Source organism: Cryptomeria japonica, chromosome 8, assembly GCF_030272615.1.
Source record: "Cryptomeria japonica chromosome 8, Sugi_1.0, whole genome shotgun sequence".
NCBI classification, from domain to species: Eukaryota; Viridiplantae; Streptophyta; class Pinopsida; order Cupressales; family Cupressaceae; genus Cryptomeria; species Cryptomeria japonica.
The window spans coordinates 720,464,198-720,482,322 of NC_081412.1; the positions used below are offsets into that span (position 1 = coordinate 720,464,198).

Consider the following 18,125-nt stretch of genomic DNA (forward strand, 5'->3'; position numbering starts at 1 on the left):
GCATGGGAGAATGTGAGATTTTGAAAATCTCACATTCACCAAAAAATGGAGCATTTAAGGTGGAAGGTGAGGAGGGGGACAAGAGGATTTAGCCATAAATGGCTATAGTTGACTTTTGTGTCTAATCATAGAGATTAACCACTAACAAGGCATTAAGGGGACTATTTAGAAGAATTAGGTGGGCATTAGGAGCAACTAGGATTTGTAGGAGGATTTGACTAGGAGAGAGAGAATGAGTGGGGGTAATTAAAAATTGAGGAATAATGCTAAGTAGGATTATGAGGGTTTCTAGAAGAATTAATTAGACTAATGATAGATTAGAAAAAGGTGATTTGTAGGGATCTCATGGATTAATTAATTAAAAGGGGGGATTAAGGAGAATTGTTTTTTTGAGTACTTTAGAAGAAAAGGGGAAAATTGATTTATTAAATAAATCAATTATATGGACTATAGTGAAAATATTAATTAAATTAAATTAAATTAAATTAATATTGAGAAGAAAAAAGGCTAACACAATTAAATAAATTAATTATGTATGAGGGTTAAATTAATTAAAAATAACTAATTTTAGCGTCTACACTCTCTAGTAGGCTTCATTGCTTTTGCGCCCTTGCCTCCCTTAATTTAAGTGTCTACACTCTCTAGTAAGGAATTTTCTACCTCATATTTACATGACGCTTAAGCACCATGTTGTCGTCCTAGACATGTGCATACGTCATTGCCATGTGTCCTAGATAGCATGCACTTTTGTTCTCTGTAATTAAAATATTTTTATATGTTGTACACTCTTTTCATCCTAGTGAGTAGACTTAGAGATCAGAGGACCCTGAGGGTTTGTTTAGAGTGAAGACAAGGTTACTGAGTCCTTGAGGGATTTGATCACCCTTCATAGTGGTTCAACTTTCCTACTCTATACCTTCCAACCAATTGAAATATTGGCAAACTCATAAGCCTAAATTTTGTCGACCCACTTTTGTTACTCCAAGAAGTATTCCAAACTATTATGATTTGTTCTAAAAACTAATTTTCCAACCACCAATTTCCTTATCATAGGAGGAGTAAAGTCTCTCATGTTGCACCTTCACTCCATTAGCACTAATCACATGTCCCCATTTAAGTATCTCTTTCAAATCAAACTCCCACTTGGATGCTTTGGAAAACAAGGATTGTGCCTCCATGATACCCAACAGCTCATTAAAGTGCTTGAGGTGATAACCCAAAGACTTGTAAATAAGAATGTCATCAAAGAACACCAATAAAAATTCTACAACTATTTAATGAAAATGTGAAAATTCAAGACTAAAAGGTAGCGGAACCATTGGTCAATCCAAAGGGCACAACCAAAAGCTCATAGTGACCATAATGACATCTAAATTCTGTTTTATGAATGTCCTACTCCCGAGCTCTAATTTGATGGTATCCAAAGTGAAGATGAATCTTTGAAAAATATACTACATCATGCAGTTCATCTTGAAGCTTAGTGATCCTTGGAATTAGATACATTGTAATGGTATTTTTATTTAGTACACGATAATCAATTCACATCCACACAGTCCCCTCTTTTTTTTCACTAGGCCCTTTGAAGAAGTACAAGGACTCAAGCTAGGCTTGATGCATTCCATATCCAATAACTCCTTGATTGTTTTCTCAATCTCCTCTTTGAATCCTTTTAGATGTTAAAGAGTAGTAGTAAAAACGAGCTCAAAGCCCTCCTCTAGCTTGATCACATTCTCAAAGCCCCTGTTAGGTGTTCTCCCAAGAGGAATGTCACTAAAAACCATGCTGTGTTTATCCATAATGGATTGGATATCCACATGATACTACCCATCACCATCAAAAAGGGTTTAGAAGAAATCAAACATTGTGTTGCCCAAGAAACATCTCCATGTCTGAAGATACTTTCCATCCTCTTCATCGTCACAATCTCAGGTGCACCACTTGACATACCTCTTGGACCACTTTTTTCATCAACTTTAAATTTCAACTTCATGGTCTAGATGTTTTGAGAATACTTCCCCAATGAGTGCAACCATTGGACACCATAATAATTGCCTAAGGCAATACTTAACTGAGGAACCCATTTGATACAAGTCATGGTGAAGTCATATACAATCATCACATTGAAACCCTTAAAGTCCTATGTTTGTAGACCACTCTTGACCACCAAGGCCTCATCTATGAAGTTGTGGATTTCCCTACTATCAATTAGGATTGTAACTCGTTGCCCGTGTAAGACCCCTCTTACTTTGAATGAATTATACCTAAGAGTACCAAAAAGGGTAGCAATGGTTTCTCCCTTTTCTTCTTCTAATGGATGTGCCTCCACATTTGATGGTTCCCCATTTGAGTTGTCCAACTTACTATCAATAGCCCCTCCTATCTTCTCTTCCTCACTATTTGAGTCCCTTTTCTTCTTCTAATGGATGTCCCTCCACATTTGATGGTTCCCCATTTGAGTTGTCCAACTTACTACCAATAGCCCCTCCTATCTTCTCTTCCTCACTATTTGAGAAGCTAAGTGTTTTCTTGTGTATTTTATTTCTAACCTCATCACTCATGTTGTTCCTCTTTGATCACTCTTTTTGGAGAGGATTCTTATCCTTCTTTGGCAAAAATGGGTTGAATAGGAATTTGTTTTTAGGAGATGAACTCCTCATGTTACAAGCTCTCTTGATGGCATCCTACAAAGTATTTGGATCAAATGTTTTGACCCAACCATGAAGTGGTTCTTTTCTATCCCTTCATAAATAGAACAATCAACTTGTGTTGAGAAACAAATTGCAATAAGATTTGAGTAATGGAACAATCAAATCTTAAGGGAGATTTAAGTAAATGATAGAGTTTAAAGGAAGTTTACCAAAGCTCAATGGAGAGAGTACCTACCCAAGCCTGCTACTTAACCAAACACCAAATTTCTATCTTTAGAAGAGTCAAAGGAGGCAATTAAAACCGTCTAGCATACGTTAAGAGCTCAACCTTACCCACAACAAGAGAGCCTCCAAGAAACCAACACCTAGTTGTGAAGGTCAAGATGAGAAGGCCAAAGGTTTTACAATTGATGGTTTGGCAACAAGAACATGACAAATTTTCTCCCTTAATGGATGAGCAACACAATTACCAACCACATGAGCAAATGCTATAGGCACCAACAACAATAACAAGAATCAAAGGGCAAGGGAGGGGCACAACTAGAACCCATGACACCATCAATAATAGGGGAGCCAAGCCTTGGAGTGGACAAACTCAACAACTACACCAATTGACCCAACTTGAGGAGCCAGCATCAAAGAGCCATCACACATCTCAGGGGCCATGGTCACCTATAAGAATAAGCAAGAATAGACAATTTATAATATATAAGTGCAACCTACATCTTAGCCCAAATATTTTTAGATCACCTAATATTGCCTTAAACATGGCCAATCTCAATAAACAAATCAAGGTTGGAAATACTCCAAGAATTACTTCAAAAATGAATGTCTAATTAGACGAGAACACAAGTGATGCACATCTAGGACATTTACGATTAAATGCAAAGTAGAACAAGCCTTGTCCAAATTTGAGATCATCAAACAAGTTTGCCTAAAAACTTAATTATATTTGTAAAGTTAGTAATACTCCTAGTTGTAATTCCTTTTAACATGAAAACTCAACTATCATAGATAGCCTACTCTTACAAGTGACACCCTCACTAGAACTGCCTTGGCAAGTGACTTTCCCCTCACAATACATAATTTGTGAACTTCAATTAATCGCTACACAATTTTATGTACCTTAAGAGGCATTGTTTTTGTGCAACTCGCTTGATAGGAAATACATTTTTTAAAACTTGCAAGAACATTTTTAAAAAGATTTTTCAATCACAAAAGAGAATAGTAATAGGGCCACTTCCATCGTGGTCCCCCCTCTTGGGTTAAAAATCATGATGTATTGGAGCAAAAAAGTTGTGGCTAAAAAGAATAATTTTAGAATCTTATAAGAGACTCTTTAATAGGTTTTTCAGCCGGCAAAGAGACGAGAGTAGACTCAAGAGACGAGAGTAGACCAAGCAAGCAAGCATATTCATCTGCATTCAATCAAGGACCTCTAGTATCGCCCATCCTTACTGTAAGAAAAAGAATAAAGATCCAAGGCATCAAACAAGATCGGACTTTATTTTATGTGGGACAGCTCAATGCATGAGGGGAAGCAAAGACATAACTATGGCCTAAACTATTTGAGTTTTAAATCATCAAGAGCTGTATTCTGAATTAGAGCACGTTTTGACAGAAAACTACAGAGACAGGCGAGCCAAAAAAAGGATTGAATGATGCAATGGAAGAACGAGGTTAGTTGTCATCTCTCCCAAACAGAGCTAAAATACTGAACTCTAGACCTTAATCCTGCGAAACCAGCTTTACTTTTACCTCTATAAAGAATCACAATAAAGATACGGCATATATATTTTGGTATTAGTCTGGAATTCCTTTAAACAGTTTTTACTTGCATAAGTTTTTCCTTCTCCACCATTTTAGAATATTTTGGAAGCATTCTAATTACTCATAAATTGACAGATGAAAGGAAAAATCAGATATCCAACCATGACCAACAATAAACAATGAACACTCCATCTCTAAACAATAAGATAATTGTTGGCATTGAAGATCTAGCGCCATTTGTCTAGGCTTATCACATAAATTTAAGAACCCACGGGTGGAAACTTCAGTGTACATTATAGACTGAACTAACCTGATACCAAACAATATTTAGGATCAAAATTGAATAACAATAATCTGACAGTGTTTGCCAAAAGCAACTAGCGTTGACAAGAATAGATTTATACAAAATATTGTTGATATAATAATTAGATATATCACAAGGTGCAGCTCAACTTATCAGAATAATCATAAACCAGGAAACTAGGATATGATACAACATAACCGGCGATACTCCTCAAAGTTCAAACAAGAGGGTGCTTTGTCAGGTTATTGAGGTTACTCTGTGTTCATAAGCTATGTATTATTGCCTGAATAGTCCTTACCAACACAAAAGGGTAGAAGAAAGTATTACTAATCTAGGCTTTCTAGCTTTTCAGAAGCCGTTAGCTAGTAGACTATGATTTCCATGATGATGAGGGGCATGAACACCATTGCTTGCAATTTTACTGTTCTTTAAATCCTTCAACTGAGGTTCAGGTGGAAGCTCCTTGTGGTTGAAGGTCACACCATGATCACCATCCACAATATGCCCATGACCTCTCAGTAGCCTGGAAAACAAGGGTCAGTAATATGATACTTATAATGGGCATTCTTATGCTGCCTTAGCAAATCACATCTTTAAATGAGACATGACCAATATTGAGCTTGCAACAAACTAACAGCTTACAACAACATTAAACAAATGTAATCGGATGCAGCAATGCCCAGTTCCAGAGCTAAGTGCTTACCATCGTGTTGTCAGCAGCCCTTCAACTCCAACAGGTCCCCGTGCATGGATTCTACTGGTACTGATTCCAACCTACTCAATTCCACAAAAAAAAAAATTTGCTGGCAGTCAATATTAATTTCAGTAAACAAGGAACTACCTACTGCAAATAAGGTAATGGTTGTCTACTTCACCTCAGCACCAAGACCAAACCGAGCTCCGTCACAGAACCGTGTACTTGCATTGTGAAACACGGCAGCACTGTCAAAAATAAAAGTGATTGAATAGTTAGGAACATTTATATTTAAACCTCTTCCCACACAAACATGACAAGTAAACAAAACATCTGATGATCCCGATTTCCAATAGATATTTCATAGAAAAGCTTCTAAAACTACAAATGACAAACCTATCTAGCCGATGCAAAAAAACTTCTGCAACATCGGTATCTTCAGTCACAATGCAATCTGTGTGGGCACTGAAAAACACATAACTTGTAGATATTTATGAGTTTGAATTAACAGACAACATCAAAATATTTGTCATTATTTACTCACACTAGAGGAAACGGACATATAAGTGGTACTTAAGTAATTGGATTTTTTGGTGGGATGTATTTATCAGAAATCACTATGCAACATAAAAGTAATACTTTTAACATATAATTATAGTAACTATAAGTTCTTGAATATACCTTCCATGTTCGTGAATATAATCTATGGCTGCGTAGACGTCCTTTACTATCTCCAAAGTGCAGGCCATGGAACTGTATTCATGATGGAGGGAAGAAGCACTTGGAATTTGCAGAAGATTGCTAACTCTTGGACCACCATAGAGTTTTACACCTGCAGGGAGTACTGTTATTTAAAAAGAGACAAAAAGAAACAGATGGGAATATTATAATCCGCATTTTTCAGTGCCATATTGGGTTTCCAATACTTGCAGATTGACGAAAATTCATGAAACCACTAAACATATTTTAGATGTAAAGTCTCAACAAATCTATAGATTGAAATTTACAACCCTTTTCTATTTTCTATGTATTTATAATTAGAAGTGACAGAATTAGAACCTTTTAAGTTACTTCCTAGACATGCACTGTATCGCAAACCACATATATTATGACTACTTTATTTACTTTCTTGCTGTTACAGTTCAGTTAGGCTTGCCAACAAAATAAAGGAAAAACACCAAGGTGAAAAATATAAACAATAGCTTTCAGAAATTATTTACAAAAAAGATATTAATTCAAGAACCACAAACTAATATGCAATCATTTGCTTCAAAGTTAGAACATCTGTTCAATGTTGCACTTCTCCCAAAAATACTTAAGACTATATGTACCTTTCGCTTTGGAGAAATATCTCTTATTTTATTTGCCAAAGGATTGTGTTTTAGACCCTCCCACAGTTAAATAATTTTATAATGACTGTCAACATCAGTGATAAAAGATTCGCCAGAAACCAGCCAAATCTGGGGCGCAGAGGTCAACAAGTCCAGGAGACTGTGAACCCTGGTACCCAGCGAGTTCCACTGGGGAAACCTGACTGTTGCAAGAAAACTTGTAATTCAGAGAATTAAAGCAAAATAACATAAAAAGGTAAAACCTATTTGTATATGACCTCTAAGAGTCTAAAAGCACGTTCATATCATTTCCAAGCACAAGGAAGGAGGATAAAGTGTGTACAGACCCCTCGGATGTTGGTGTCACTGATATACAAGCAGATTCCATGACTGCATCATCATTGAGGGCCTATCATAGACATCCATGCAGGACCTCCATACAGCTATGGATGTTGAGAGGAGTGATGCATACTTTTGATTTTAATATTTGTTTGTTACTTTTGATGCCATGGATTTCATAATCCATAAGTTTTATATAAACTTGACAATATTTATAATTTTAAAATTTAAATATTTAAAACATTGTCTCTTCAGCTAAAATCTGCTTTTGTACTCATGTAATTGATGTGTGCTTGTCAATGTGATCAAAGTAGCTTCTATTTGATTATTTTACTGTCTTTGAAGTTTATAAATTAAAGGGTTCATGATAAAAGCTTTAAATCCTTAAAATTTTCTATATTTTATGGGTTTTTCTATTTGCCAGCTCTTGGCAAGTTTGGGTGCTGAGTCCTAGTCCAGGTCATAAATTAGCTTTGCTGAGTGTAGGCAAAGTCTGAGTCTTGTAATTATGGTCAATATATAACTCTAGGTGAGAGCATATAACATATATTCAATTAATAGCATGCTTTGTGTATACATGATCAGCTTTGTCATTCTAATGATAATAACACCCTCTATTTATAGATCCATTGACATGATCGTTTTTAGCTATATGATCTTGGTCCACAGGTCCTTTCCTGTGATGTGTTATTTGATGTTTACTTCCCACTTTCATGCATAATTACCTGATGCTTTCTAATAAGGACAAAAAAATCCCAGCAGAATCATTTTTATTTGCCACACTATGTTTTATAATAAGTTCAGTGAATCTAATTGTGTTAACTTCCACCATTATATCTATGTTTAAAAAAACAGAATATTTACAAGCCCCTAACAATCACAAGTAAGCTCACAAAAAAGAGTTTACCTGCAGTCTGTAACACTAAAATAAGCTCATCAAGACCCCCGGTTTTCAGTAACTCTTCATTTACAAGAAGTGTTTCCTGGAAATGGTGCCGAATATTAATTAGACAGCATAGATGGCACAGTTAAAAATCATGGTGACACTGCATGCACTTTATTAATAGAAAATTTAAATGATATCCTCACCATGGCATTACAAGCAGCGGGATAGTCTGTCTTAGCATCCAATATGATGCTTTTTGCCATATCCAAATTCACTGATTTATCAACATACACATGACAAACACCATCTGGATGCAATAAAAGCCACTAATTTTCAGTAAGCTCAGTAGAATTACGGAGAGAGCATACCATCTCCAATAGTTTAGAGTCTAGACAACAATGCCATGTGCATAAGAATATAGAAACAAAAGAGATATGATACCAGCATGACCAAGCACAGGAATTTTTGTTGAATCCTTAATTTGTGAAACCAGTTTATTGCTGCCCCTTGGAATGACAAGATCTATAACATCATCCAGCTGAAAATGAAAAAGTGAATATCCAAACTTAATTAAAAAGTCTTCATTGGAAACTTAAATCTGAAAAGAAAAATATAAATACTACAAATCACACCTTGAGCAGATCTGGGATTTCATCTCTCGATGTTACAAGGCCAATAAGATTCTTTCCCACAGATTCAGGAATTGCATCGGTAATAACCTTTTGAGATAAAACCAAGTTATTGTTCATTTCAGCATGCATTAGATAGGCTACTTCTACGTACCATAAATTGAATTGAAAGTCTGTTATCTTTAGCAGCCAAAAATGTATAGCCCCAATTAAATTTGACATGTACCTTGTGCAAAATGGCATTTGTTCGAACTGCTTCTTTGCCACCCTTCAAAAGAAGGCCATTCCCACTTTGGATTGCCAATGAAGCAATCTATAAATATAGAAATATCAAATATTACATAGATGTATCATGTAACAAGAGAATATATATTAATAGCCATATGACAAAATGGTCTCATTACAAAAATAATAACCCCCAAATAGCAAAATAGTCTCATTATAGAAATAAAAAAATCTTTCTGAGCAAGCAATGATACCTGAACTAAAGCATCAGGTCGAGACTCAAAAATAATTAGGAGCACACCCAAGGGGCAGGTAGTTTTCTCTAAAATAAGCCCATCTGCCAGCTGCATTCAGACTTCCAGTTATTAAAGAACCTTAAGCTGGGAAATGTTGCATCCGAAGTTATAACCCATGAAAACTGGATTATTTTTATAAATCCAGACAAGCCAAGATAAAATGCCAAAAATTTTAAAATACAGCTTAACAATATCTATCAGTAGCAATCAAAACTAGGTTGCAATTCATAGAAAATATTTTTATTCAATCCAATCGATCTCTTTAAGGTTATTCTGAGATCCCTTCACTTAATGGATATCAAAAATTATAAAATGGGTTATATTAAGCACCGTGTCTTCTAATATACCTCTGTTCTTTTTTTAACTTGTCCTATGGGTTCAGCCATGTCTGCAAGAACTCGTATGGACTTCGCTAAAGAAGATATCTGCAATACAATATCACTTATAAGAAAAACAGATGGATAAAAGCTATTGTTCCTACAGGGAGCGCTGATGCAAATTAAATACAAATCCCTAGAAAGGAAAGCAACTCAAACATATTTTTCTGTTAATGAAATCTGCAGGGCATAATATCATGAATGGTACAATCGGGAAAGTTGTCCAGCCCCCAGGTTCAGAGAATGGAAAAATAAACATCCATACAAAATGCTATATAGATCAAATATAACCTGAGAATGTGAAACATAAATCATCAACTATGGCTGTATATGTTCATTGGCCATTTGTTGCCAAAGAAGTCGAATCTTCATTCATATTTGTGCAGTCATATTCAAACATTCATCTTGGTCTCTGAGGTGGCTTGGCTTCCAAAGAAGTTCAAGCATCTTCTTTGGCTTTTTATGAGATTTCTTCAAGCTCTTATTGGCATCAACAAAGCAATTTTGGTGCATATGGTACTTTTTGTTGTCACACAACCGTTACTGAATGTGAGGACCATTAGACATCCCTAGCCTCCAACTGTCCAATACAGCCAGGGGTTGGGGATGGCCTTTATATTTCCTCACAAGCCAAGGAGAAGCCAGGGAGACATTTGAAACAGATGCGAAATCACTTGAAACAGGTCAAAAGAAATCATTCAGAAAATAGGAGTTTAATTACCTTTCCAGGTTTAAGTGTTAAACGGGAAATTAAGGACTCCGGAATGCCAGCTACTTGTGCCACAGCTACATCAGCTTCATTCTCCATTCTAATCAAACCCTCATTTGCTTCCAAAGCATCTCCTACATCTCGTAGAATCTTCTGTCGTTCATCAGTGGAAAGACCCTGCAATTGCTAGAAATCTTTAATGACAAGGTAACTGTAATAATTGTCACAAAAAGAATTGCAAATTAGAAAATCCAACAAAGAATTACATTGATGCAAAGTTGCAAACAAAGAAAACAAAAAGGCAAAATTTAGACATTAAACTAAATGCTAAATTATTATAGTGCCATTAGCAATCTGTTCTATGATTCATGGAAAAATGATCTAAAATTAAATTAGAAAATCACAAAGGGATAACCTGCAAACGCCGGCTAGCATCTCTTGCAGCAACTGCCATCTTACGGGCACTGACATCTTTTTTTGGTAACCATAAATTAGCATCCTTGTGGAAAAGTGTGCCTATACGATCACCTCGCAGAACTCCTACAATACCATCTGTGGAGTACCCACTACATACGTACGGAAATGTAAGATTTTACAAAATGCTAATAAGCATACAGCTAAAATAATTATATCTGTCATCTATGTATCCTTTCATATTTCAATAAAGAAAATCCAGTTGAGTCACAACAGTCATTATCTGCAAGTGGGTAGTCAATGCATAAGCCAATTTACCTAGGCTCATGAGTAACAAAGATTATTGCCTACATTACTACAAGTCTACAATTGTTTGATCAACAACCAGTTATACAAGGTCCTCGTCCAAACATACTTGCATAAATTTAATGCTTACAGCAGAAGAGTTGAAAGTATTTTCATGCAAGTTTTGCATGCCAAACAACTGTTAAATAAATCCTCAACGTCTACAGTATTTTCAGCTTCATTTAAAGACCATAAAATGCAATATTGTGTCGATCAAATTTGGGATTCACACACCTCACCTTATTCAGGTAGGTTAATTTGAGAGTAATACTGCCTACAAATTTTCCTTGGCAACATGTAGATATGACTCACAAGTGCATTTTCACCCTCTTTTTCATTTATCTAAAAGCAAGCAAACGCAATTACAATCATGTGTGGAAATATTCCCTCAATGTCTCTTGACTCTTCTTCCCAAAATTTCTCCGAAATAAAGCTGTCATTTGCAACCAAAAGCCTAATCTTTCTAGTCTAAAGGTGACTTGAATTGATGCTTCATTGCTTTCTAAATAAAAAAAGGTTGGGTATAAATCTATTAAAATGAACCATAAGATTAAGACATGAGCCATGACTACAAACAATTCAACCTCTAACACATAAACATAAAAATTATTTAAAAAAAGATTTAATAAGAATATCTGAGGAATATAATAAGAAAATCTGGGGGAGACATACCTAGTAATTACAACAGGGATCCCAGCACATGCTGCAGCATCGGCAGCTTTCACCTTTGCTGTCATGCCACCTCGTCCTACCCTGGACTTTTCACCAAAGGTAATTTCCTCATTATGCTTTTCTCTTATGTACAAATGAATAAGCTTTGAACGAGGATCACTTGGAGGTCCACTGTAAAGTCCATCAACATCACTTAGAAGGATCAGAAGATCAGCTCTCAGCTCAAGTGCTAAGAGAGCAGCCAAACTGTCATTATCCCAGAAAATCCCAGAAGAATCCTGAAAAGATGAAAGAAGAAAAAGAAACGTTCAATTACCATGAATGATGATGACAAAAGAAGTCCTCAATAAAAGCACAATTTTGGAACATAGGAAAGCCACTGCAAACAATTTAAGACAAAAGTTCACATATATTTTACAAAACTAGAAGGAAAATGATTACAGAAACTATAATCCAAGAAAACAATAACGTTCAAAAACTTAAAAACAACAAATAAAACATAAAAACTAAAGTTTCTAACATCTAGGTAACAGTTTAATTTTATACTTGATAATGCTAAATATGGCTTGCAATATAATCCAGACTGTGTAACATACTAAGGCAATGAACAACCATACAATTATGAATGCAACCACTGAAAAATAATTCCTATTATAGCACTTAAGGGAGGTGTTAAAATATAGTACTTAACATAGGTTACTAAAAAACTTATTCTCAACCTAGGGCATTCCTTCCAATTCTACCCCATCCGCTCTTTTTTCTATCCGTTGAAAGCCAAATCCCAATAAATTTAACCATATTAGCTTTCGTTTTTAAATCAACAATAAAACTATTGAGGAATTGATCCTGAATGATATGTTCATATTCTACATTGCCATCTGAATAGTCTTTTCCTATTTCTGGTAGAATCTCGTCATGATCTTTTTCTTTTGTCTCCAAATTTACAAAAAGGGGGCCAAAAACTTCACTATTCTACAAAGCACCAAAATAAAGCCTTTTATTTCTTCTTTTTATCTTTAGTAATCCATCTAAATTTCCTGCAGAGAGATGTGCATTGAATGAGGCTGAATTATTTTTTCCAAAAGCCAAAATCTGTTAACCAAAAATTCTTCAGCATTTTGTCCATTTTCACTCTACTTTTTTCCATTCTCTCTCCTACTCAATTGATCTATTCCTTTCACCAAAGTTTTCCTCATTTCTGTCCTCTTTACTGGCACCTTATCACCTGCTCACTCCCTACTATAATCACCATGTGTCATGTCCCCGCCATGACACCTATACCCGCTCCATAGTTAATAAACTAAAATTGTCTTGGAACAAGACTTCAGCACAGGCTAGGAAAAACAATCAGACCTGGGCTAATAATATTTATGAAACCGAATCACTAAGGAGCACCTCCTATAAGAGACCTATATGACAACATCAATGGCAGCGATCTCATATGATATTTCCACCAGTTTGTATATCGATTTAATGCCCAGTTTAATGTATTATTAAACATCCATAAGGTGCAATTACATACAAGACTCCAGTGGGTGTGAAAGGGCAAACAATGAAGGGGCACCTCTCACAAAGGAAGGTTGTGGCTTTACAAAGAGACAAGTCTCCTCACCCACAATGGGGAGGTACATATATATATGCTGAAGATCGGGACTCCAAGGGCATCAGGGAAGGAGATCAGATTTGGGCATTAATAATTAATTGAGTATACAGCAGACTAGAACATATATTGTGGTCTGTGGTATGAGTCCCCTATGCATAGTTTAACGAATACTTGCTAGTTAATAATGGGTTGTTTATGACTGCTTAATATAGCATATATTTATTTGTTATTCTATCTGTTCATTGCTGACTAATATTATGCTGTTGCTTATGAAAATTTAATATATAGATATATAGAATACGTGACATAATATAAGATGTTCTATATATATCCTGTTTTTAACCGTGGTAGGGTAATGGGCAATTACAAGGAGGGGAATGACGATAGGGTACTCTTCTATGTACGCTGCCTCATGGGACGCTGCCTCATGGTCCCATGAGGCCAAGGGGGTACAAGGGGTACTGCCTTTGGGCTTAGAAGGGATGGGCTTCCGGGGCACCCTATTGTGAATACTCCTCACCCCTCTATCATGGAGAATTAATATTCCAAGAAGTCCAATCATAGGAAGTGGGAAATGGATGGCAAGATGAAAGGGTACAGTTATAGGAAACCTCACTAGGTACACCACCTCATATGGATGGCACGGACCACATGATGGGAAGAGGGATGGTATATCCACTCTTTGGGCCTAGGGTAGAGGATCTCTAAGGCACCTTATCAAGTCACCTTATCCTAGCTTCCCTATGGTTGAATTTTCCCAATAAATTAGAGATATCTTATGGTTAAGTTTATGTTCCTAACCCTAGTAGGAAAGTTACTTGGAATGGTGATTTTAGGGCAAAAACTAGGGCATTTACAAAAGGGGATATTACACGGTAATGGAAATCACAGGACTTTTAACATTATCTCCTCCAAATCACAACTAGGAATGTGAGGTGATGAATACTAGAAAAACTTGTCAAGGAAGAGTAAGGATTGAGGTGCGAAGAAAAATTGTCCATTGCGGACTGGCAAAGAGATTTAATGGTGATTTAAAGAGCTCAGTTGGCGATTCTGAAAAACAGATTTAAGATTTACTGTTTGTTGCAGTTTAAATTTGAGGATGGCAGTGGATGGACAGCGGTGGTGGAGATGCAGTCGGGGGCATCTCATCCAGGTCCAGGAAACTCAGTTTTATTTTTGGGAGGGAAAATGTGTCCTCAAGGAACAATGACAGACTAATTCTTGTCCTGTCTGAATATTATCTTAGTTTTCATATGTTGGAGATGCAAGTTACAATCCAAGATTTGGTTGAAGGTGCTTCCTATTTAAATTGATGTTTTCCACTGTAATTCTAGTGCTTGATAGTTTTGTATATATCTAACAATACTCCAGAAATTTACAACTTGGTAGTTATCTGTAAAAAGTTTCATGCTCAACTCATTTCCATCTATTTCTTATTGTAGGACAATATAACTTTACCTGTTGAAATTCTTAATGCTATAAATGCAGACACCAGCAAAGATGTGTAAAAGACAACAAAATATGCATATGGAGAAGTTTGCCTTCAAACTTGTCAGTGTTTTAACAAAACACAGTTTCCAATTAGATACAGATGTGGCAAAAAGAAGAGACCAAATGGAAAAACAATTCTTCTCAGAAAAAAATAAGTCTAACATCCAAATAGCTGGCTGCTGCAAAAATGAGAAACATTATAGGATGAGTAGCTCTAAGCGTTCAACAAAAATGTTGATATTACCTCATATGGAGCTTTCCTTGTGCTGATTGCATCATTTTCATTGAAGATGGGAACTACACGAAGCTCTAGCAATGAGTTTACAGTTTCACTGAGTTGAGTCCGTAAATCTGGGTCTTTGAAGTCATTATCAGTTACAAGCAGTTGGGAGGATGCCACATCCAGCTGCAAAATCCAATCAAAACTGATTTACCATAAAATTGCAAGCAATAATTCCCATGCTTGAATGTTCTCTAGAATATAATCTTAATGTATCTCAATTTGTCTATGTCACTTTAGAGATGTTTCTAACAAACATAGTTATAGTTATCTATATGTATTGTCATTGGTGGAATGTACATCATATAAAAAATGGTAATTCCTGGCAGTGACGGCAATAACTTCATGTTTACCTGGCTGAACATACTATCATAGAGAGCCATTAGACCACTCTGACCAACTGCGGCACATGGCTTTCCATCAAGTTCGTCCTGAGGCTTCTGCAAATCCGCAAAGCTGCCAAAGAGAAGAGATATAAAAACGATTGCATTAGCCTATATAGTAAGCTTGATGATATAAAGCAGAAAGGATGCAATTTTTCTTGTCTGAGTATTTGAAAATGTAAGAAAAAGCATGCTAGAAAGAAATTGATTCAAAATCTAAGCAAAATATGATCAATTTTAAATGGCAATGGTACATTTTTTGGATGCATTTGTTAACGTAGAAAATGGCACATAATAAGAAAGCATCAACAACTAGAGAGAGTTGATTATGATTAAAACTAAAACCTGCTATTGATCAATTGTCGATACCGAAGTCTTTGCCTTCCAACTCCAACTGCACCAGAGGTTACAAGAATAACTTCAAAGCCCTCAGAAATCATTTCTTTGACCTGAAAAGAATTGAATAAGTTGCAATAGTAATTTGCATGTCAAATACCAGACATGTATGATCAGATTGTATGTTGCAATAATACCTGCTCACACAAGCAACCAAGACGGCCAAGTGCAAGTCTACCATCTGATCGGGAGACAACAGCTGTTCCAACCTGCACACCCAGGCAAGTCTAAGTACTTAATTTTTTATCAAACTCCACCCTTGCATTTTAGGGGCAGGGATATGAATTCAACCGGGCTAAAAGTAGTAAGCTTATAGCTTAATCATAATGCCAGGTTTATGACATAGATACATTCATCTTAAAAGCTAATACTTGATCCAAATGGAATCAATTCATTAGCATGATTTGGGAATTGAACCATAAGATCTCTTGCTAGAATAAGGAGATATTATCATTTAATCATGTGTATGCATATGTACATAATGCATATTTATACATATATGTAGATAAACACATGCTTGAGCCAACTGCACATATATTAAAGGATCAAATGAAACAGCTTTGATTTTAATCCCATCCACAAGATCAAAATAGTATATAGAATCCAAAAGTAACATAAGCATGCCTTAATCTGGACAGGAACAGAAACAGAATGATTTTAATTTTTATAATAATGTTCACTAAAGGGGCTCAAATAACCGAGCACTGTAAGATGTAAATTCATTCCAGAGATCTTTGGAGTGCATGCCGTGCATCAGCTATTTGAGCCTCTGTAGCAAATTCTTTCAATAACATCTACAAAATCAAAATAATATAGAGTAAGGGCCTAAATTTGATGGGCATATGACCATATTTAGGCATTTTTACAGTAAAATCAATCAAAATTTTACAGAAACTGTATAATATGAATGGAGATTTTGGATACACTGTCCAAAGCTTCTGTATAATTATGGTCATACACATATATTGTAGGAATAAGATTGTGTTAATATTTGAAAGGCACTTTGAATGGATAAAACCTTCACAAAAGAATAGCTTGACGGGGAAGGGTTTAACCGTCAAATTTAGGCCCGCTTAGAACCCAGAGGTATCGATCATAAGTACGCGAGGGACCCGTCCGGAAATAAAATGATATTGATTTTTCACTTCAACGTCCAAGCGATCAAAATAATCGATGTACCAAAGTACTTAGTAGCGCCTTAAGAAATTTAAAATGGGGTGTTGATGACAGATTTACAAATAAAAAAATAAAAATCATGCAACCACATCTAGCGAAACTTCCGCGAAAAGAAAAAACTAGCGAAGCGAAACTTCAGCGAAAAGAAAACAATATATCCCCGGACGGCGTCGATTCTTGGCCTAAAGTGGGAACTAAAAGATAGCAAAAAGGCAACATCAAGATATAACAAAGAACAATAAATTAAAACGAGTCAACCGGTTACTGGATCCACCACCGCCAGATCAGATCATCGACTTTAATGGTGAACTTCCACAACAATGAATTGCTAAATAAAAAGACTTAAAGTCCGCAAACGGCAGCGATACTTTTACGAAACAAAACGTCAGCAAACGTCATCGATTTTTTACACAGGTCTTAACAAAAACAAAATAGAAATTAATAGACCGTACTCAATCCTTTTTCTTTCAATAAACATCAGAAACAGTGCAGAAAGCATCATTGCATGATTGTTGTAAATTGAGGTTCAGATACTCTCGCCAGCTGACGGCAGAACTTCGTTGCACCTAAATATCGCAACAAAAGGGTTGAAATATTCCCGTCAGTAGGTAGAAATTTAGATCCGCCTATTAAAACCCACTCAGGGTTAAAATATACCCGTCAATTGACGCTAAGTTAAATTCCACAATTACCGAAGTAATGTAAGGGTTAAAACGTTTCCGTCAACTAATTTAAAGTTAAATTCTGCCGCAATCAGATTTAACACAAGGGTTAAAATGATCCAGTCAACTGAGGAGAATATAAATTTTCCCCAGAATCAAAGCATGGCATCAGAGATATTCCCGTCAACTGACCCGGATTTACATCACCAAAGATTGTAAACAAATGGTTCCGCTATGCCCGTCAATTATCGCGAAATGAATTCACTCGATGAAACAGACTAATGGTTCAAATATTCACGTCACCCAAGCAAAAAGAAAATACAGAGCTAAAATACGGCGTTAACTAAATTAGACCAAATTTCCAAAAGTGCAAGGTGCAGATTCGTTCCAGAGAGCTTAGAGTACATTCCATAAATCTTGGAGTTCATGTACAACCTAGCATAGAATATTTTTGACAGGAAAATTGCGTCAGTTTAGGTAATTTTCTAAAAT

At 35.9% G+C, this 18,125-nt stretch overlaps 1 protein-coding gene across 3 annotated transcripts in view; it reads right to left on the reverse strand.

The window, feature by feature from the left end:
* Positions 1-4,613: 4,613 nt before the first annotated feature.
* The window catches only part of LOC131074219 (delta-1-pyrroline-5-carboxylate synthase), a 14,141-nt gene continuing 629 nt past the window's right edge, over positions 4,614-18,125 (reverse strand). Inside the window, exons 1-20 of one of the 3 annotated variants that reach the window (XM_058010786.2) lie at positions 17,424-17,447; positions 15,933-16,004; positions 15,745-15,848; positions 15,370-15,472; positions 14,981-15,142; positions 11,640-11,917; positions 10,624-10,774; positions 10,221-10,385; positions 9,470-9,547; positions 9,081-9,170; positions 8,828-8,914; positions 8,605-8,691; positions 8,414-8,510; positions 8,176-8,279; positions 7,994-8,069; positions 6,098-6,248; positions 5,813-5,881; positions 5,598-5,664; positions 5,426-5,496; positions 4,614-5,245 (exon numbers count right to left, since the gene is read on the reverse strand). In XM_058010786.2, coding sequence (XP_057866769.2) covers positions 5,071-5,245; positions 5,426-5,496; positions 5,598-5,664; positions 5,813-5,881; positions 6,098-6,248; positions 7,994-8,069; positions 8,176-8,279; positions 8,414-8,510; positions 8,605-8,691; positions 8,828-8,914; positions 9,081-9,170; positions 9,470-9,547; positions 10,221-10,385; positions 10,624-10,774; positions 11,640-11,917; positions 14,981-15,142; positions 15,370-15,472; positions 15,745-15,839 — 2,106 coding nt within the window. In that variant the 5' untranslated portion in view covers positions 15,840-15,848; positions 15,933-16,004; positions 17,424-17,447 and the 3' untranslated portion in view covers positions 4,614-5,070. Of the gene's footprint in view, positions 5,246-5,425; positions 5,497-5,597; positions 5,665-5,812; positions 5,882-6,097; positions 6,249-7,993; positions 8,070-8,175; positions 8,280-8,413; positions 8,511-8,604; positions 8,692-8,827; positions 8,915-9,080; positions 9,171-9,469; positions 9,548-10,220; positions 10,386-10,623; positions 10,775-11,639; positions 11,918-14,980; positions 15,143-15,369; positions 15,473-15,744; positions 15,849-15,932; positions 16,005-16,850; positions 17,087-17,423; positions 17,448-18,125 lie in introns of those variants that run through there. The other 2 variants (XM_058010787.2, XM_058010785.2) reach the window with 2 other exon arrangements.